Here is a 21,648-nt window from a genome sequence, read left to right on the forward strand (position 1 = left end):
ACCAAGATCAAATTATAGGAAGAACATAAGTACAACTATCAGTAGTCAGTGTAAACACATTCTCTCCATGTTTTAATGTCTAGGAGATATCCAATAAGTCGAAAGCTTTACAGTCATTAAGTGCAGATCATTAGCTGGTACAGATCCCAAGAACCCACGTATTCACAATAATCTAATCCTCATTTGTCATTAATTATCAATACCTAAACTCTCTTTTTCTCTCTCTAAAATTCATATAACTCCCTCTTGCCACCTTCTAGCTCCTTTGTTCCACAAAGTCAGAAAATGCAATACAACTAAGAGGAACCAACAGAACAAAATGCAAACCCACTTGCTGTTCTTCTACTGTTACATTGGCCTCTCGCTTGTTTTTTCTGAGGGTGCTCAAACTTTGCTAAATGATGAATTGTCAACATTGATATCAATAAAATCTAGTCTTATTGATCCTTTAGATTACCTGAAGGATTGGCAGATGCCAAGCAAAGCTGTAGAGAATGGTTCATCCCATTGTAACTGGACTGGTGTCTGGTGCAACTCCAGAGGCCTTTTGGAGAAGCTTGATCTCTCCAACATGAATCTCAGTGGCAGTGTATCAGACAACATTCAAGGCCTCCATAGTCTTTCTTATCTCAACATTTGCAGTAATGGATTTGCCTCATCATTGCCAAAATCACTATCCAATCTTACTTCATTGAAGAGCATTGATGTAAGTCAGAATAATTTCATTGGCAGCTTCCCTACAGGTCTTGGAAGTGCCTCAGGACTTACTTTAGTAAATGCATCAAGCAATAATTTCTCAGGTCTCCTTCCAGAGGATCTTGGAAATGCAACATCACTTGAGATACTCGATTTGAGAGGGAGCTTCTTGGAAGGGTCAATCCCTGCATCTTTCATGAATTTGCAAAAACTGAAGTTCCTTGGCCTTTCAGGGAATAACTTCACTGGAAAGATTCCGCGAGAACTTGGGAAACTTTCTTCCTTGGAGACCATAATTCTTGGGTACAACGATTTTGAAGGCGAAATCCCAGCAGAGCTAGGCAACCTTACCAAACTCCAGTATCTTGACTTGGCAGTTGGCAGTCTCAGTGGCCGGATTCCACCTGAATTGGGTAAGCTTAAACAACTTACTACAGTTTATTTGTACAAAAACAACTTCACAGGAAAGATTCCACCAGAATTTGGTAACATTACATCGCTGGTGTTTCTGGATCTCTCTGATAATCAGATTTCAGGAGAGATTCCAGCTGAGCTAGCAGAATTGAAGAACTTGCAGCTCTTGAATCTAATGTGCAATAAACTGACCGGTCCAATTCCAAGCAAGCTCGGTGAGTTGACTACATTAGAGGTACTTGAGCTATGGAAGAATGTTTTGACAGGACCTTTGCCAATAAATCTTGGACGAAAGTCCCCCTTGCAATGGCTAGATGTGTCGTCAAATTCATTGTCGGGTGAGATTCCACCAGGTTTATGTGATTCAGGCAATCTCACTAAACTCATCCTCTTCAACAATTCCTTTTCGGGTCCCATCCCTATTGGTCTCTCCACATGCAAGTCACTAGTCCGTGTCCGGATGCAAAATAATCACATTTCCGGGACCATTCCAGTTGGTTTAGGATACATCCCAATACTTCAACGACTGGAGCTGGCAAACAACAATCTCACTGGCCAAATCCCAGAAGATATTGCCTTGTCTACATCACTTTCTTTCATTGATGTTTCTTCAAACCATCTTGAGTCATCTCTTCCTTACCCCATTCTTTCCATTCCTAATCTACAAAGTTTCATCGCTTCCAACAACAATCTGGATGGGAACATCCCAGACCAGTTCCAAGATTGTTCATCGCTTTCTTTGCTTGATCTTTCAAAGAACAATATTTCTGGAAAAATTCCAGAGAGTATTGCCTCATGTGAAAAACTGGTGAATCTAAACCTCAGAAACAACCAGCTCACTGGAGAAATTCCAAAAGCAATTTCAACAATGCCCACATTAGCCATTCTTGATCTGTCCAACAATTCTCTTATTGGTCAGATACCAGAAAATTTTGGAAGCTCACCAACCCTGGAAATGGTCAACCTGTCTTTCAATAAGCTTGAGGGTCCAGTCCCCTCAAATGGTATGTTAATGACCATAAATCCCAATGATCTTATGGGCAATGCTGGTCTTTGTGGTGGCATACTTCCACCATGTTCTCAAAATTATGCTGCACCAAAAGGCCAGCTGCAGAAAATGCATATCAAGCACATCATTATTGGATTTATTATTGGAATTTTAACAATTTTCTTTCTTGGCATTGCATTCTTCATTGGAAGATGGCTATATAGACGATGGTACTTATGTAACAGCTTCTTTGAAGATCTGTTCAAGCAGAGCAATGAGCTCTGGCCCTGGAGACTAGTAGCATTCCAAAGGGTCAGTTTCACCAGCAGTGACATACTAGCTTGCATCAAGGAATCAAATATTATCGGCATGGGGGGAACTGGTGTGGTCTACAAGGCAGAAATCCATCGGCCACATGTAGTTGTGGCTGTTAAGAAGCTATGGAGATCGGGATCAGACATTGAAAATGGTGATGATCTATTGGGAGAGGTGAATCTCTTAGGAAGGCTTCGGCATCGGAACATTGTCAGGGTTTTAGGGTATATTCACAATGAAACTGACATAATGATGGCATATGAGTACATGCCAAATGGGAACCTGGGGACGGCACTTCACGGTGAACAAGCTGGAAAGTTGTTGGTGGACTGGGTTTCACGGTACAATATAGCTATCGGTGTGGCACACGGGTTGCATTACCTCCACCATGACTGCCACCCGCCTATAATCCACCGGGATATTAAGTCCAACAACATACTGCTTGATGCCAATCTTGATGCTCGGATAGCAGATTTTGGGTTGGCGAGGATGATGGTTCATAAGAATGAGACAGTTTCTATGGTGGCTGGATCATATGGATATATTGCACCTGGTTAGTAACCAAACTATGACTCTTACACTAATGACTAGTTTCAGTTGCACTGACCACTACTTTGTTAAACTAGTTAGTTTAGGAAGATAGGAATTATTAGATCAACTAAAGTTTGATGACATTTTCCCCTTTCTGGGAATTCTGTTGGTAGAACAAGAAAATCAACACCTTTGTGCACATTAAATTCCACAATGCCAGAATAACATTCCAAAAGTAAACTACTAGAAATTTGAAATGCATTTGAAAATCTACTAATAACGTCGTGAATAATATTGTTCTTTCTTTTCTTTAATGACAGAATATGGATACACTCTGAAGGTCAGTGAGAAGACTGACATATATAGTTTTGGTGTTGTACTTTTGGAGCTTCTGACTGGGAAAATGCCATTAGATCCTTCATTTGGGGAATCAATCGATATTGTCGAATGGTTTCGTAGGAAGATTAGAAAAAACAGGCCCTTAGATGAAGCACTGGACCCAAGCATAGCTGGAGAATGCAAACATGTACAAGAAGAAATGCTTCTTGTCCTTCAAATAGCACTTCTTTGCACAGCAAAGCTCCCCAGGGATAGACCATCTATGAGGGACATCATAACAATGCTTGGGGAGGCAAAACCAAGAAGGAAAAGCATTTGCCATAATGGGGTAAACAATGGTAGAAAAGAGAAGCCAATCTTTAGTACCTCACCTATAATAGGCCTTTTGTAGGAACAATTTCTGCAGGCTGTTATTGAGTAAATAGTCTTCTCGAGTTTTTATTCTTTCCTCTCTTTTTTAACTCCTTTTCCAGTCCGGCTAAATTCAATATCATGTGTTCAATTACAGGAGCCAAGAAGGTGAATGTTCATGTATAATTATTTAATGTCAAATCAATAATGTTAATTTTATTTCATTTATGATATCAATTGCTTGAGAAATTGAGATATTGCCTTTATAATTCCTCTATTTCACAAAAAGAGTATCCATGTCGAGTCAATCCAATATCATGTTAATTGCTGATATCATAGTAAGCAAATTATTTACAGTTCCTTTTTATTGTTACCCTTAATTTTTTGGAGGCTTTAGCTATTAGAAATCAACCATGATATGTTTTACACATACCCATATATTTGAAACCAGAAATCAAATTGATGTTACTGAGTTTTTCCCTGTGCTTTCATAATTTCATTTTTCCCAGCTTTGCTGTCCTTAATCATATTAGCATTCCCTTCTCTTTCTTGGCAAAATGCTGATTGTATTGTGAAAAATAGATAGCTTTAGGAAGAAAAAATTAATAATTAACCAATCCAAACATGACAACTGTACATAACAGGTCACAACTCTTTTCATGACAATAAAAATTCTATTTAATTGCCTAAATTATTATTTTATTACAGTATCTACGACATGATCCTCAAGGACTAGACAATTTATAGTTCCAAGTGCATAAACAGACAGGTTGAAAGTGATTCATAGATTTCAAACCCACTAGATGGTGGATGTGAAAATTACCAGAACAAGATATGCTTTTAAAATGGTTAATGCTATGAATCTAAATTACACTGTTGAGAAAAGAGAGCAGGAAGGACTTTCAACCCATTATTAAAACAATAAACAATGGTTAAGAAGGAAAAATGGCACCTCTTCTCAACCCAAAATTACTTTATGTACAACTAGTTTACATCATTATCTCCTATGCTAAAAAGGGATATACTGCACCATTAAAAAAATCCATCAATGCTGTATAAGCAAAAACTAGGAATCAAATTTGAATCTATAGTAGATGTCAGCTTCAGAACCATATATTTTATTGAACTTAGTCTGATGTTGGTGCACTTAAAAGAGCAGTCCCGGTTGTATTCCCACCATCAAGAAAGCTGACAGACAATGGCTGGAAAGAAGTGGAGGCGAAAAGTGTGCATGAGAGAGAGAGAGAGAGAAAGGCCCATTCAAAGATTAAAGATCCATATGACAAGTATATAATTTGACCCAAAAAAAAAAAATACTGATCAACTTAAATGCAAAACCCTTATGCATGAAACACAAAAAAAAAAAAACAAGTAACCTGTAATACAGTTCCCAATTTATATCAACTTTTACATAAAGTATACATAGACAATAGGATTATACTCAGCTTGCTCGTTAAGTCTCTATAGGTTTGGGCCAAGGACCTAGGATCAACTCTGACTTTAATCAGGGTAAGGGTTCATAGTTAAGGCAAGGGCTGCCATTTGTCATGCAGGATAAATTTTTCATCTATTGTTCAGAGACTAAAAAGTAATTGACACATAAGTCATGAAGAAAACAAAATCATTTTTAATGATGATTATAGAAAGATGACATTGCTTTTTTCTAAACAACGATGCATCACTTGTCCAAAATATAAATCATTTTATATTTTATCAAAACTAGTCGCAAACCCACATGATGAGTGGGAAAATGTAATATAATTATTTTATAAGAATATAATGTAAAATTTGTAGGTTAAATAGTGTGTTATTTAAAAGTTCTTTTCTATTTTTATAAGTTTTATGTAATCGAACATATAATGTATTTTACATTTTATATATATATATGAATGAAAATTATAATATTGTTTTATATAAATGGAGAAGATGTTATTATAAGGACTTTTTTTAAATATACCATAATTGGTTGACTAATTTGAACATATCCGAAAATAAAAGTATAATGCCTATATTATTGAAACTTGAATTTTAAGGTCATCTTGTGAATATTTATCATTTTTATTGCTTTCTGAGGGCTCATATCTCTAATTTCTAAGGTCTATTTTGTTTGTATTTTTTAACCAAAAACTAAAAAGTTGGGCCCAAATAGAATAAAATTTCATACTTTTCAACCCAAAAATTAAGGAAAAAAATGAATTTTAAGCACAAAAATGAAAAGACAGCCTACAACAAGAATCAATTTAAGGCCCAAAATGGACCAAACAGGACCGTATTAGACTGAAGTGGACCAAATAGACCATAGTGAACTAAAATAAATGGACCCAAGTGGACTGAATGGTCCAAACAAAGTGAACCTAAATGTTAATAAATATTACGCTTCAACTTTTAGATATTATATTGATTGATTTTCCAATTCCCTTTTAACTGACTTGGAAATTAGTGATTATTCTCAGCCAAATTATCCCATAATTTTAAAGGGGTCACAATGTCAATACCAGGGTGCAAGCCTGTTAATATAATTGTAAAATTCACTACTTGGTTTGTTGACTCTAGAGCTGAGCACCACAGAGATATGCTTATATAAGGGGACAGTCTATGAACTCTATTTACTTTTTCTTCTTTTACTATTTTCTGCTCAAAGCAAGGGCATAATATGAATGCACTCCATCAAGAACACTATCAAAAGGGCGACCCACTAGGACAACCAATGCATTTTAACCTTAAACGACTAAATGCTTTAATAATAAATCCTAATGAGTAAAAAATTGTATTATATGAGATCATAATGAATTATTGGTAGTTACCAAAAAAAAATAATAATGAACTATTGGTTCAAACGTACCTCAATATCATAAGATTTTGAAAGAAAAAATGGCTCTTTCTCTCGTATCCCACCATAGTCTTCAACCATTCTTTCCAAATCCTGATAAATGGAGAGTAAATCATTATATCGACAACACTAAAATATCATCGATAATTCCGGAATTAAACCAACAATAACCAGGTTTTCATAAGATTATATCATGATTCTAATTCTACTTTCCTTTTTTAGGGGGGCGCGGGATATACCAAATTGAAGGCCAATCAGATCCAGATTTGAAATCAATGAAAATTGATTGTATTGAAATGAATTTTTTAAAAATTTATTAAAAAAACCCTCAGATTTGACCTAACCAAGAACAATTAAATACATTATGCACTAGATTTATATGTCCAGTGATGCTAGTTGCAGGGGAAAATTGCCAATTTTTAAAATAGAAGAGAGTGCAAGAAGCAATGGGATTTATACATAGCACTTCCGTATAACTATACCATACACACATCCAACATAGTTGGTATTAAGACTTGAATTCACAAAAAAAAAAAAAAAAAAAAAAAAAAAAAAAAAAATTTTACTGGCAAGTTATACACCCAATGAGTTTTGAGCCCATGACCTAACCCACAACACATTCTTGTGGGAGGAGGAAGTACTATTTGAGCCCAAGCTCATTGTCATATCTGGAAATCAAATATAATAATTGTATTCGGTCTTAAATGGAAGCATTTTTTGGGATATATAGAACTTGAATTCAAACTCTGATATTCTTGAATTCACACTGAAGTTGACCCTATTTAAGTCCCAAAACAAAACCTATACAGTGCATTGTAAGAAACTCTTGAACCATATAGATTGTTCATCTTTCTTTTATCAGAAGACCCTTATGAATCCAATATGAAAATAGTGAAGGTAGACTCCAAGTCAGCTCCATCTGACATGCTGACTTTTTTTATTTTCTACTACTTCTGGAAGTGACATGCAGTCATGCACACACACATGCACCAACATATTACGATCTCCAAATTTACGTCTCAAAGTCCTTCAGAAATATTTAAACAGAGACTGAAAATAATTTACTTCTGGAAATTCAACAAGCACAACAGTTATATTAAGGGACATGTTAGAATATGCGTGCAAAATTTAAACAATTCAAATAATGGCTCTTTACCTTTCTAGTCAAGATTTCAAACTGAAGCAATTCCTCAACAATCTTTTCAAGAACTTGACGATTTCTTTGAAGCATTTCTTTTGCTTTACAATATGCTAGATCATACATCTACAACATAACAAACATTTACCGAAGGTTATCAATCAATCTTATTCCAAATAGCCCTTTTATTGGTGTTTGGTGTATCATGTACTCCCTCTGTCCCATAATGAATATCTTCATTGAAAAAGCAAAACACATTCTAAGGAGAAGCATTTAATACTTTACACATATATTTCCCAATACTCTCAAAATTAACCTCAAACTGTGGGTTTTTGACATTTCTATTAAGGAAATACATTTTAAATTGAGGGATAAAAAGGGAAACTGAAAATTTTTAATTAAAATTTTCAATATAGGACACACATTGTGGGACAACAAATAAAAAGGAAGAAAGGTGCTCGTTATGGATTATGAGTAGGAGCCTAAGAGTTGCATTGTAGAAGATGAAGTAAATATGCACAATCATAACATATACTTGCCTTTTCAACTTTGGCTGCTATCTCATACTCATGGTTGTTCCCCATGCTTAAAGCTGTAACCTATGCCAGTAAAATATGAACATTCAATCACTATAACAACAAGCTCATAAGCCCCTTGAAAAAGAATAAAGATAATTGAAAAATGAGTTTCTCAAAGAGTCAAGAGTAACAAGAGAGCATTATCCCTTGCAAGTCCAGACTAGTATCATTGTCATATTGCTCTAAAATATATCAATAACATAGAATTGCCTAATGAGTGAGCACTATGATGTTTATTATGAAAATGGCTATATTACCCACTATCAACACCTATGACGAGTGTCACCACCAGTCATTGCCACTGCTCCTCAACACATTCTCCATTAGAAGTCACATCCAGGTCCATCATAATTATAATCAATTTTGGCCATTTCTACAACACAGCATCTACCATTTTTTTATATGTTGCTAGCGCAACCATCATCACCATCAAGGCATGTAGACCACAACAGACCACCAAAATCAACATCCATCAACCTCAAGTCATTACCTAATACTGTTATACAGCCATTAATGGAAGGATCACTTCTCAAAGTTGTCGCTAAACACTCGCATGAGCATGTGTACACACACAGAAGGAACACAACCAAGAGAAAATCCCATTTACAGTTGCCTTTGTCTTCAAGTGCTATAATTATCATCATCATCATCACATGCAAAAGAAAAGGAAATACACACTCCTAAACCCCACCAAAATGCCCCCACATGGCAATAATATTTCGGATAGCCTATCAAAGAAAATTTCCCCATGTGGAACTTCATCTTGAAACAAATAAAAACAAGAATTTTAGGGATTATAATTTTCATTCTTCCCAGACAAAAGAATGAAACCAGGAGATAGAAATTTAACAAATTTTTCCCTTCATTCTGTACACTCTTTTTTCTAATTATTTAATTCCAACTTTCCTAGCCTCCTAAATCAACAGGTTCATCCTTAGGAACCATATCACATCCCAGATCTAATGAGATAGATGAATTGAGACGGTATTTGGTAAATAAGTTAATTTGTGACAACATTAGGCTTATTCATCTCAATTTGTCCTTCCTTCCTCAGTTGGTCCAAAATGTAGCTCATTCCCTATTAACTAAATTAATTTCAATATTGTGTGGTCATTATCCACAATTTACCAATTTTATTTGAGAATAGTATTTGTTTTCTGCACAAAGCAATCCTAAATGAGGAAGGTCCATGTAGTTAACAAATTATTATCTATCATTAGTTTGAGCAGTCTGTTTAAAAGCAAATAAAATGAAAAAGGAACATGCAAGTTCTCTTAAAACATGTATGGTACAAATCATAAGAAGAGAGTATCATATAAATTAAAAAATTCCAACAAGATATTTGTCTTTGTGTAATCCATTACTCACTCTTGGAGGTGCTCTACTAATATGCATTTCACTTTCAAAATGATCCAAGAGCAATGGAACCAGTTATTTTGTAATAATTTACTTTTGGATTTGAAGAAAGGAGAATACCGCATTACTATGATGGTAAATTGCAGGGCTATCATCAGGACCCCATCCATATTGAATCACCATACGTGTGGCTATCTGTTGCACCCCAAAGATAGAAAAAAATAAACAAATAATCCCTATGATGCTCAAAATTAAGTTCTATAGGTTTTTCTCATTCATAATAAATTCAACTTTGAAATATCACACAAGCATAATGCATTTCATGAAACAACCTCTTGTGCCTGCTTTAATTCTTCAGAAGAAAGAAAATTTTCTTCCCCAAAAGGAAGTATCATTTGGGCTGCAATATATGAACCAAAGCAAAATACAAGCTTCTTTTCAAGGTATGATCTTGATTCTGAATTCGCATTCATAGAGCCTTCATTTCTCGCCTTAGTGATTTTTGTGCATCCAATTCCCTGTAAGAAGCGTAAGAGTTAATCAGTGCTCCACTCAATGGAGTTCCCCAAACAATTTGATCAATGGCATATGACCCATACAAAATGATAACATTTTTTCACCGTTTCCAGAGACAAATGGCTGCAACTATCCTAAATATCAAAATGAAGTTGGGAGAAAAAAATTGGGCAAATAACCACAGACAAAGACATATTACTGGTGAGCCTCAGTTCAGATAAGGGGATTATTTGGACTTCGAAGCAAATATGACAATTTTTATAGACATATCTTAGTATACTGCATGCTCATACATATTCTTGGGTGCAGTTCACTTGTTAAGGATCCATTTTTGACACATCATGTAAAATTTCTTCCAGGATATAAAAGTTAATAAGATTATACCTTCCTTGTTGGGCTCTATTTACTTCCAATGGGATGACATTTTGTGTTCCAATCGCATGTTTTTATTGTACATAAGCAAGTTATAAGTGCGGGTCAGTCCCCATCTAATGCACACACTCGTCTTTTATTGACTGACTCTTTTCAAAGAAGACATTTTGGAACATCCTGAAGTGGAATAGAGTGGGATAAAGTACTAACAATTTGGGAGGGATGGAATAATACCTTAACAATCTGATATCATAATCGTATTAGCAAAAATTCAAAATTATTTAACAAGAAATGTATCATTTAAGTTGTCTAGAGAAATATAACAGAAAATAGCAAAAACGATACTTCCTCTGTCCCAAATTGAGTTGCAGTTCCCATTTGTTTCCTTCCTTTGGTGGTACACACTTTCTACTTTAGTCTGTATGGAAAAGAGTGTCAATTTTTAAAATGTCAAAGCTTTACAGTTTTCACTTTCCTGCATCATTCTTAATTCAAAGAGATACAAATTGAGTCACAGTTTGGGGAGGAGTGAGGTGAATGGTTTATGAAACCTTTGCAAGGTGCCCATGGTTGTGCTTTATGGAAGGAGATTAGAATGAGAGGGGATAGTGTTTTTACGATACATCCATTTTGATGTTGGCTCTAGCAATAGAATTCATTTATGGCATGACTGTTGGTGTGGAGATCAGCCTTTTAGGATGATGTTCCTGTATTGTTTGAAAATGCCACAGATAGGGAAGCATTGGTGGAGTCATTGTTAGATAGACCGGCAGAGGGGGAGAGGAGGAACTAGGATGGGAGTTTCTTGCGGAATTTTAATGATTGGGAGTTAGAAGTGGTGGCTGCATTTCTCAACCTGATAGACTCCCATATTCCTATTAGAGGTGGGGAAATCAGAGGAGATGGAAGTTTATAGGGATTGAAGTTTCAATGTTCAATCTTTTTATAAGGACAAAGTTTAGCTACAAAATTGGTTATAGCCTAAGGTTACAACCTTACTCAATAAAATAAATATTACTATATATTTTGAAAATCTAACTGTTGAATTGCATGTTCTATACGCTTTTAATACACATATCAAATTTTGTGTCAATCAGATATTATTTACCATATTATCTATAAGTTTATATTTTATGCATAATTTTAAAATACAAAAACTTGCAATTTAAACATTTTATTGATGACATAGCTATTGATCTTTAATTTTCTAGAAATTTTGCAAGTATGGAAAATATAAGAAGAAGATTTCCTCCAACGGTGAATTTGTCAAAATTCACCTCCAATAAAAAAATATTAAGGTTAATTTTGTAGCTAAACTTCGACATTTTTATAATGTATTCGGGGGATCATCTCCTGTTCTTTTCCCTTGGAAAGCCATGTTAGGAGAGTGGTTGTTAAGGCTACATAGAGGGTCTCTTTTTTGTTTGGACAGTGGCTTGGGGAGGATACTCACTTTTGAGAACCTTATCAAGAGAGGATATTCTATTGTGAGTTAGTGTTGTATGTGTTGACGTAGTGGGGAAACAAAAGACCAACTTTTGATAAATTTTAGTGTGACCAGTTTTGTATGTCAGATCCTTTGTGATTCAGTGGGTCTTACCCAAATGGTCCTTAATGTTTTGTATGGATGGAGGAATTGGATTGGCAAGCATTCATCAGATATTTGGAATCTTGTTCCTTTATGTTTGATGTGGACCTTATGAAGGAAAAGAAATCGACACACTTTCAAAGATTAGGAAGGCACGGGCAGTCAATTGCTAGCAACTTTTACTAGTTCATTATATAAGCATTCACATGCATGGTGTTTGACACAGTGATTCCATTGAATTATTCATAGTCACTACCTTCTTGTAGATAATTCCTTTTATATTGTAATTCATTGGACTTCTTTGTGTTTTTTATACATTAAGTATTCCTTTTTCAATAAAATTATTCTTACCTATAAAAAAATAAATAAATAAATAATTTTGGATCAAGAAAACAATTTAACTTATATAAGGGAACTTTTGGAAAATCAGTACTAAATATATAATATCCCAATGCACTAGTGAGTATTCTTAAATTTTGTTCCTTTTCAAACGCATCACACAACTAGAGACAGATGGAGAAGTATATTAAAAATAACTAGCAGACATCTAAACACCGCACATAACTGCCATGCCTGGATATCAGGCCATTAGAAGAGGGATAAAATCCCTAGAAAGTGTCCATAGGCATAGAAATTGGAGAATTATTATATATTGAATATGTTGTAGACACAAAATCACAAGAAGATAAGAAAATGACTAACCTGCCAAGACAATGGCTCAAGCCATAGATTATCTACAACATCAAAGTTTGGTAAGAGAAGAGCAATAAGACCACGACCAGCAGCCCAAACAGCATGTGGGAACTTGGTCTCCCTTGTCCACTGGCCAATCATTAAATAACAATGAGTACAGTGCACACTTCTAAAGCAACAGGAGGAACCTATCTCCTCTATCATTGAGAGCATGCACATATTGGAAGGACATACTATCTCTGAAGAAGGATCATTTTAAAAACTTCATAGTGCATAAAAATAATTCAACATTTATATTCGACACGAGGTAACCAATATATTACTGAAACATAAAATACTTGATTAGGCATTCCAAATCCAAATTATTGTTTTCCACTTTAGGATGTTGAAAACGACAATCTCAAATTTTACTATCATTTTTAAAGTCCACAGATGGGATCACAAAAACATTTGCTCTTGAATTTATTAGGGAATCCAAGAAACAATAAAGTTTGTCAATCTTTGAGAGATATACGCTACTGATGGAACATGGTTTGCAAGAGCAAACACTATCAATTCAATAAAATTGATTATCAATAGATTAAGCAATAATTAATTAATTAAAAGTTGAAGCCTAATGAGAATTTTGACATCCGATTGTATTGTAACAAGTTGTGGGATTCTCCCTCAGTTGTCTTTCCTTGGAAAGGTATATGGAGAGTTAAGGTCCCTAGGCGTGTTTCTTTCTTCGTTTGGTGTGTAACTTGGAATAAGATCCTAACGGGTGATTACATGAGATTGAGGGGCTTGGATTTTGTGGACAGGTGCATTATGTGTCGACACTGTGGGGAGACGGTGAACCACTTACTTCTTCATTGTGAAATGGCTTATTGGTTGTGGAGCTTTGTTTTTATAACTTTTGGAGTGTCGTGGGTCATACCTAGATCGATTCCAAATTTCCTTTTTGGCTGGTGGAATTGGTTGGAGAAGCATTCGTCTCAGATCTGGAATTTAGTTCCATTGTGCATACTATGGTATCTTTGGAAAGAACGGAATCGGTAAACTTTTGAGAATTTGGATAGTTCCAGTGATCAAATGCTTGCTTCTTTTATTAGAACTCTTTTTGATGGTCTTGGGCTTGGGACTCACGACTAGTGATTCTCTTCCTTCTTTACAAAGGAGAGAGCAAAGGAACAAAGGGAGAGAATCACTAGAGGTGAGTCCCCAAGCCCTAGACCAATCAAAGAGAGAACCACAAAAATAAGCAAGCAACTGGTCATTGAATTTGTCCGTCCTCAAAAGTTCGCCAATTCCGCTCCCTCCAAATACACCACATTAGGCACAACGGAGCTAAATTCCAAATGCTAGAAGAGTGCTTTCCAAACCAATTCCACCAACTGAAGAGCGTTTCTGCAACCGATCTTGGCAAGACCCATGAAATCCCAAAAGATCTGAAAATCCAGCTCCACAACTTATAAGCTTTCTCACAATGGAGAAGCAAATGATTCACCGTCTCCCCATTGCAACGACACATAATACACCAGTCAACCAGATCAAAGCCTCTACACCGCAAAGTATCCCCTGTAAGAATCTTCTCCCAAGCTGCAGTCCAAACAAAGAAAGAGACATGCGTAGGGGCCTTAACCTTCCAAATACCTTTCCAAGGAAAAGTAAAAGGCAAGGGACTTTGAAGCTTGTCATAAAAGGAGCGAATGTCGAAATCCCCCTTCTTCAACAATTTCCAAATCATGCGGTCTCCTTGCTCGGAGTGAGGTAAATAAGAATACAAGGTATGGAGAAATTGATCCACATCTCCCACCTCCCAATCATTAGGATCCCTAAGTAAAAGAACCTTCCAACTTCTCCGAGCCTCAGTCCCCAATCTTTTGAGAGACGAGGCCACAGAAGCCTCTCTATTAGTAGCAATCCCATACACTACCGGGAATGATAGATGGAGTGGAGAGTCCCCACACCATTGATCTGTCCAAAACTTCACTCTATCCCCCACCCCTACCTCAAACCGGATAAGCTTGCTAAAAACCTCCCAACCTTTTCGGATACTTCTCCATAAACCACACCCATGAACACCCCTACCCAGCTTGGAAGACCAACCCCCCCACTCTTCCCCAAACTTCAAAGCTACAACCCTCCTCCAAAGACGAGTCTCCTCAACCCCAAACCGCCATAACCACTTTCCTAGTAAGGCTTTATTAAAGGTAGTTAATTTCCTAATACCTAAGCCACCAATTGCCTTAAGAGCACACACCTTATCCCACCCCACCAAATGCACCTTCGACTCCCCCCACAGGAAGTCCCTCTGAATCTTCTCAATTTTATTAGCCACATGCGACGGGATGGTGAAAAGAGATAAATAGTAAGTAGGAAGGCTGGAAAGCGTACTCTTGAGCAACATCAATCTTCCACCTTTTGACAAATACAACTTCTTCCACCCGGCCAACCTCCGATTAATCTTCTCCAAGATAGGATTCCAAATAGAAGGGGACTTATAGAAAGCCCCCAACGGCATACCAAGATAGGTCATAGGCAAGGACCCAATCCGACAACCCAGAATCTCTGCCAAGGCATGAATATTATTAACCTCCCCTATTGGAACCATCTCACTCTTCAGGACATTAACCTTCAAACCTGTCACAGCCTGAAAACAAAGGAGAAGCATCCGCACATGAAGGATCTGCTCCACTTCCGCATCACAAAACAGAATAGTATCATCCGCAAATAGAAGATGCGAGACACATTCCCCTTCACCCCGTCTTCCATCAGCCTTGAAACCCCTGATCAAGCCAGCACCTTCAACTCTTTTCAACATCCTACTTAAGACCTCCATCATGACTAGAAACAACATTGGAGATAGCGGATCCCCTTATCTCAGACCCCTCGAGCTCCCAAAAAAATCAGCTAGAGTCCCATTAATCAAAATAGAAAACTGGACCGTTGAGATACAAGTGCGGATCCATCTACACCACTTCTCCCCGAAGCCCATTCTCTTCAAAAGATCTAGAAGAGGCTCCCAATTCACATGATCATAAGCTTTCTCAATGTCTAGCTTACAAATAACCCCCGGAATCTTACTCTTCACTCGACTATCAACACACTCATTGGCAACAAGAACTGAGTCAAGAATCTGTCTTCCTCCCACAAAACTATTCTAAGACTCAGAAATCAGTTGATCTAAGACCAGTTTCAAACGATTCGCCAAAACCTTAGACAGGATCTTGTACAAGCTCCCCACCAAGCTAATAGGCCTGAAATCTCGAATATTGGAAGCATCATTCTTCTTAGGAATTAGAGCTATAAAGGTAGCATTCAAAGATTTCTCAAACTTACTATGTTGATAGAACTCCTCAAAAACTGCTAGGACATCCCTTTCCACCACTCTCCAACAATGGTGGAAAAAGGCCATAGAGAAACCGTCTGGACCTGGAGCTTTATCTCCAGCCAGCTCGTTAACGGCTAGAAGAATTTCCTCCTTCTCAAACCTCCTTTCAAGCCAACCCCTCTCCAACCCATCTATCTGATCAAACTCCAACCCTTCCACAAAAGGCCTCCACTCCTCCGTCTCCTGATACAAATTTTTATAAAAATTTACTACCTGGGCAGCCACCTCGGATTCCTCCTCATAAATCACCCCATCCACCTCCAAAATACTCAGATTATTATACCTTCTACGGGAATTAGCCACCCTATGGAAAAATTTAGTATTATTATCTCCTTCCTTAATCCATAACATCCTTGATTTCTGTCTCCATGAGATTTCTTCCAAAGAGAGAAGATTCTTTACTTCAGTTCTCACCACATCTCTCTCACAAGACTCAGCATCAGAGAGGCCAAATTCCCCTTCCTTGGCATCAAAGGATTTCAGTGCCTCTAATAATTGCGACTTTTTGCGCCCAACATGACTAAACTCCAAACGGTTCCACTGAATGATATCTTTTTTCAAAGCCTTCAGCTCTTTGGCAAACACAAAACTTGGAGTACCAGAGAAAGAATGTCAATTCCACCAAGAATGAACTCTATCAATAAACTCATCCGTCTTTAGCCACATATTCTCAAACCTAAACGGACTTTTACCCCTCGCCATTCCCCCTACCTCCACTAAAATTGGGAAATGATCTAAAACAGGGCGAGGTAAAATCCGTTGGGTCACATCCGGAAAGTGCTCCTCCCAATCATGAGACACCAAAACTTGTCTATCCTAGACATCGAAGGTTGATCTGACCCGCTAGACCAAGTATATCTCCCTCCCTCCAGAGGCAAGTATATCAAATTAAGATCCCCAATGAACTCCGAAAAGAGTTCCATGGCCGGAGTAAGACGAGAATTACCCAACCGTTCACTAGGGAAACGAACAATATGAAAATCCCCGATGCAACACCAAGGGACATTCCAGTAATGCTAAACACCAACCAACTCGTCCCACATTAGACCCCTCTCATTGTTATCAATTGGGCCATAAACCCCCGAACACGCCCAAGTGAAACCGTCCCCCACCCCACGCCACCGAATAGACACAGAGAAAGAACCCACCAAACACTCCGACCTCTCTAAAATCCTCCTATCCCACATCAACAAAACCCCACCGGCCGTCTGGACAGCATCTAAAGCCACCCAATCCATAAAAGGACAACTCCATAAGCTACCAACCATCTGTCCAGGCCAGCAAGCTTAGTTTCTTGAAGGCAGATTACATCACACTTCCATTCACACAATAAATTTTTCACAATCAAACGTTTTCGACAGTCATTCAGACCCCTAACATTCCAAGAGAGAATTTTCAAATTCATAAAGACAAGAAATCCCCATCTGACAAAAAAACTCAGCAACCAACACACTACCTACCATCATAATTAACCGAAGATTGCAAATTCCTCAGTTCTCTCTTCCCTTTCTCCTTAAAGATGACAACTTTTCTAGAAACTGTAGCTTTCCCGTTCAACTCTTTGGCAACCTCTGTCTCCCTCTCAATCTTTTGTATCAAGGCAATACATAACTTCTCATGCCGGCTCAAAGGCAGCCCCACCAATTTACTAAAACCAGGAAATCTGTTTTTCACCCATCTAGAAATATCCAACGTGTTCACACTCTCCACTGCCTCGTTGCTACAATTCAACTCAGCTGACAAAGGTAACCCAAAGGGCGTGATAGATAACAGAGGTGTTGATAAACTATCCTCTCCACCCAAACCCATATCTGAAATATTCAATTCTTCCTCCACCAAAACACTCGCCCCAGAGACAACACACAAAGCCTTCGTGGGTGACACCGCTAAACTGGGTTACTCAAGTTCAAGGGCAGCTTTCGGCTTGAAGTTGGCACAACTGTCCCAGCCACCTTCAACCCCAACATTATCACTCAGAACCACAAGCCCAGCCCGCAATAAGCTCAAAAAGAAATCGGATAAAAAGCTTTCTACCGATGACCTCGACGGCACCTTATCAGACTTACCCGGTGGCACCGGGGGCACATCGGAGCTAAATCCGTCGGAGGAGGGGCCGCCAGCCTTGATCGGAGGAATCGAAGGCTCACCGGAACAAGAACCGGCGGTGCAGGGGTCATTGGCCTTTCTCGGTGACAGCGAAAGCTCATCGGAGTTGGTTCCGGCTGAGAAAGGGCCGTCGGCCTCCACCAGCTGCATCGGAGACTCAACGGACCCAGTACTGGGAGTGAGGAGACCAACGGCCTTTCCCGGTGGCTCCAAGAGCTCGTCAGAGCTGGTTCCGGCGAATAAGGGGCCGTGGGCCTCCACTAGAGGCTTAGCGCACCGGTCCGACGCTCCTTGCTCAAGAGATAGGTGACGAGCCTTAGGGCATGCCTCTATCGCCAGAACCTGGGCTGATTTTCCTTCCCCAGCCAGAGAGCTCTCACCCATTTCAAATAAGCTTGGGCCCAAATAAAAATAACCCATTACTGAGTCAGTCATCATTGGGCTTGTTCCAAGGCCCAAAACTAGCTTAACAACATCCTGTTTGGTTCCCTATGGAACCCATTTAAGGGCCTTAGAAGCATCTGAAATGCATTCCCATTCCACTTCACGTGCTTCCCCTCTGATCTTTGAAACTCCCCCTTTCTTTCTAACCCAAGAGACCCGTCTCCTCCCTTTCACATCAACCTCTACGACAAGACCTCTCCCTGACCAGCAAGATCTCCTAAAATCACACTTCTTCCCCTTTTCATCAGCTTTTGAATTCAAAAAGCTTGGGAAATGAAACCTAGTATCTGCCAGCTTTTGCTTACCCACCTCTGCCACCTCACTCAACCGTTGCTCCCTCCTAATCCCTCCCACCACCTCCATCCTTTCAAACTTGCCCACTGGAATTTCCCCCACTTTTGCACCTGAAAGTCTCAGATTCTCCCCCTTTTTCTCCTTTCCTAACTGTGTTAACTTCCCCTTAGCTGTGAGTCCTAGTTGTTTCAGCTGCTTTCTATCCTTAGTTCTTCCATGAAAGCCTTGCACAATTTCACCAAAAGTTCTAGAGTTTTGATCCTCCAGGTTATACTTCCGCACCTGAGGAATGAATTTAGGAGGACCATTTCCACCCACTGCATCTTGAGAAGGAATCAACAATTTCCTTAGTTCTAGACCAAAAACCCTCCAACCATATCTCTCTTTGCCTTCCGGTATAATAATCGATCTCCTAGACCCACCAGCTTTGAGTTCAGTCAATAGCAAGAACTGACCAGAAGAGTTGGAACACCATTGGAGAGTGAAAGCAGTGTCACCCTCTCTAAAAGTGAAAAACTGTTTGAAACTCTCCCCAACAACAAGGTGTTCAATGTTAAACATCAGCCATTGTGCTACATTCTTGCCCATGAAAACTGATCTCATAATGAATTTGCCCCTCTCAAAAATCCATAACAAGAAAAAACGACCCCCTTCCTCTACAACTAATTGAAAAGATTTGGACTCAACACCCCCCCCCCCCCCATAGATGAAGCACTAAGGTTGACTAATTTCTGAGGAATTCTTTATAACAAAAATTTAACTACCAGAAATTACCTATATACTTTTTCACTCATACGTATATCAAAAATACCCAAACAATATTACTCAAACTCTTCTACCAAACAGACCCTAAAGACGCATTTTTGTGGAAAAAAAAAAGAGTATACGTGGAGACATGCACGCATTTTTGCCAACTGTCTCATCAACTTGCATTTCCACTTATCCATCTTAACATTCTCATTTCCGCTACACTCATTTTATGGATATGTTGCTTCTTAATTACCTAACATTTGGTACCATAGAGCATAGCTAGTCATATAGCAATCTTGTAAAATTTTCCCTTTTAACTTGATAGGTATTCTACGGTCACACAACACTTCTAATGCGCTTCTCCACTTCATCCACCTTCCTTTTATCCTATGATTCACATCCTCCTCTATCTTACCATCTTTATGAATTATTGATCCAAGATATAGAAAGTTCTCTCTTTAGTATCTCTTGGCCATCAAATCTTACCTCCCCTTCATCTTTGTTTCTACTTTTAATAAACTTACATTTCATGTACTCCGTTTTAGTCAAACTTTTTGTCTTTGTTAATTTGTGGAAACCAAGCCACCTTCCTTGCCCAAAAACAGGTCATACCAAATATACAATCAAGGGCTGAACAAACCATAACTGAGAGAGAGAGAGAGAGAGAGAGAGAGAGAGAGAGAGAGAGAGAGAGAGAGAGAGAGAGAGAGAGAGAGAGAGAGAGAGAGAGAGAGGACAATGACTTAATAAATAGATAAATGCAATGGAAACAGGCAGAAGGATAATTACAATAGCTTAAACCACATAATTTGCAATGAACTGGTGAAAAACAAAAGAATTATCTCAGTAATAATATGAAAAAAGATTCAAAAATTTACATAAGAGAAATTCAGGCTAGCATAATTGTAAATATCAGGAATAGAATAAGAAGCTGATTAAAAAAACAAGACAATTATCTCAGTAATAATGTGAAAGAAAAAAAAAGTAATAGCAATAAGATTTAGGAAATTTTACCTAAGAGGAATTCAGACTGGCATAATAGTTAAATTCAGAAATAGAAGAAGAAACTCTAACCGTCACAGATTAAGATGACAAGAGCAATGCAGTTATTTAGAATTGATGTACCAGATGGTCCCTTACATCAATAGGAGGGTTTAGAAGTTCAATCCCATTGGTTATCTGACCATATGGTTCCATCAGATCAACCACATTCTGCAGATCTTCTTTAGTCAATGTCAGTCCAAGATGATTCACCAGCAATTTGCTTAGTTTCTTCACTATTTTGGTTTCCCGCACCCACTTAGGGACATTATCACTAAAAGTCTGCAAAACAATAAAAGTTATGCTTCATTTAGAAAAAATTAATTGAAAAAAAAGAAGAAGAAGAAGAAGAAGAATATCTGAATATGCATTAGACACATGCATTAAGCAAGTTTAAACAAACTTCCCCAAAGAAAGAGAAAAAGGAAATTAAACAATATATGACATATACCTAAATTAAATGTGTGGATGCAAAAAAATTATAAGAAAGAGCTGAAGCATGCAACAATTGACATGATAAAGTTACATTTGTATTTGATATTAAGTCAGGCCAGATCAATGTAAACAACCATAGCTAACAGAGCAGTTGATAACAAAGAGGATCCGATTAGTTGTACGGACCATCAGATAATATTGTCAATGACATCAGTCATACAGCTATCACAATTTAAAGGCAGCTTAGCTCATGTTAACTAAATAACATATTTCATATTGCAAGCGGGAAAAACATGGGGGGAGTTCGTAAATTCTTCATTGAGTCAAAATTTTTTCATTTAGTTTTAGAGGAAGGGGGTCGTTATTTCATGTTAAGGATTTTTGAGAGGGGCAAATTCTTTATGAGGTCAGTCTTTATGGGTAGGAATGCAGCTCATTGGCTGATGTCTAGCATAGAACACCTTGTTATTGGGGTGAGTTCCAAACAGTTTTTTATT

The 21,648-nt window shown here is 37.9% G+C and overlaps 2 protein-coding genes across 2 annotated transcripts; one reads left to right on the forward strand and one right to left on the reverse strand.

Annotated features, from left to right (window-relative positions):
• The first annotated feature begins 319 nt into the window (after nucleotides 1-319).
• LOC115973124 (leucine-rich repeat receptor-like protein kinase PXL1) lies at nucleotides 320-3,796 on the forward strand. The gene is made up of 2 exons (XM_031093361.1): nucleotides 320-2,966; nucleotides 3,265-3,796. Exons 1-2 carry the CDS (start codon nucleotides 320-322, stop codon nucleotides 3,672-3,674), a joined length of 3,057 nt encoding a protein of 1,018 aa, XP_030949221.1. The 3' UTR covers nucleotides 3,675-3,796.
• A 673-nt stretch (nucleotides 3,797-4,469) lies between these two features.
• Nucleotides 4,470-21,010, reverse strand: LOC115973130 (probable inactive ATP-dependent zinc metalloprotease FTSHI 5, chloroplastic). The gene is made up of 8 exons (XM_031093376.1): nucleotides 20,816-21,010; nucleotides 12,715-12,834; nucleotides 9,869-10,054; nucleotides 9,657-9,731; nucleotides 8,142-8,201; nucleotides 7,621-7,728; nucleotides 6,477-6,557; nucleotides 4,470-4,836 (listed from the first exon to the last, which is right to left on the reverse strand). The coding sequence occupies exons 1-8, from the start codon at nucleotides 20,870-20,872 to the stop codon at nucleotides 4,762-4,764; spliced, it is 762 nt and encodes a 253-aa protein (XP_030949236.1). The 5' UTR covers nucleotides 20,873-21,010; the 3' UTR covers nucleotides 4,470-4,761.
• Between the last annotated feature and the right edge of the window lie 638 nt (nucleotides 21,011-21,648).

The sequence above is a fragment of the Quercus lobata genome, unplaced genomic scaffold, assembly GCF_001633185.2.
Source record: "Quercus lobata isolate SW786 unplaced genomic scaffold, ValleyOak3.0 Primary Assembly Scq3eQI_2000, whole genome shotgun sequence".
Lineage (NCBI taxonomy): Eukaryota > Viridiplantae > Streptophyta > Magnoliopsida > Fagales > Fagaceae > Quercus > Quercus lobata.

What these genes read in the sequence shown, in the direction of transcription:
- LOC115973124 (XM_031093361.1), top strand. Translation starts at nt 320, where the DNA reads ATGCAAACCCACTTGCTGTTCTTCTACTGTTACATTGGCCTCTCGCTT. An exon ending in ATATGGATATATTGCACCTG is followed by an intron (nt 2,967 to 3,264) that starts GTTAGTAACCAA and finishes CTTTAATGACAG; the next exon opens with AATATGGATACACTCTGAAG.
- LOC115973130 (XM_031093376.1), bottom strand. Translation starts at nt 20,872, where the DNA reads ATGGAACCATATGGTCAGATAACCAATGGGATTGAACTTCTAAACCCT. An exon ending in TTCTAAACCCTCCTATTGAT is followed by an intron (nt 12,835 to 20,815) that starts GTAAGGGACCAT and finishes ATGATTGGCCAG; the next exon opens with TGGACAAGGGAGACCAAGTT. An exon ending in TTGAGCCATTGTCTTGGCAG is followed by an intron (nt 10,055 to 12,714) that starts GTTAGTCATTTT and finishes CGCTTCTTACAG; the next exon opens with GGAATTGGATGCACAAAAAT.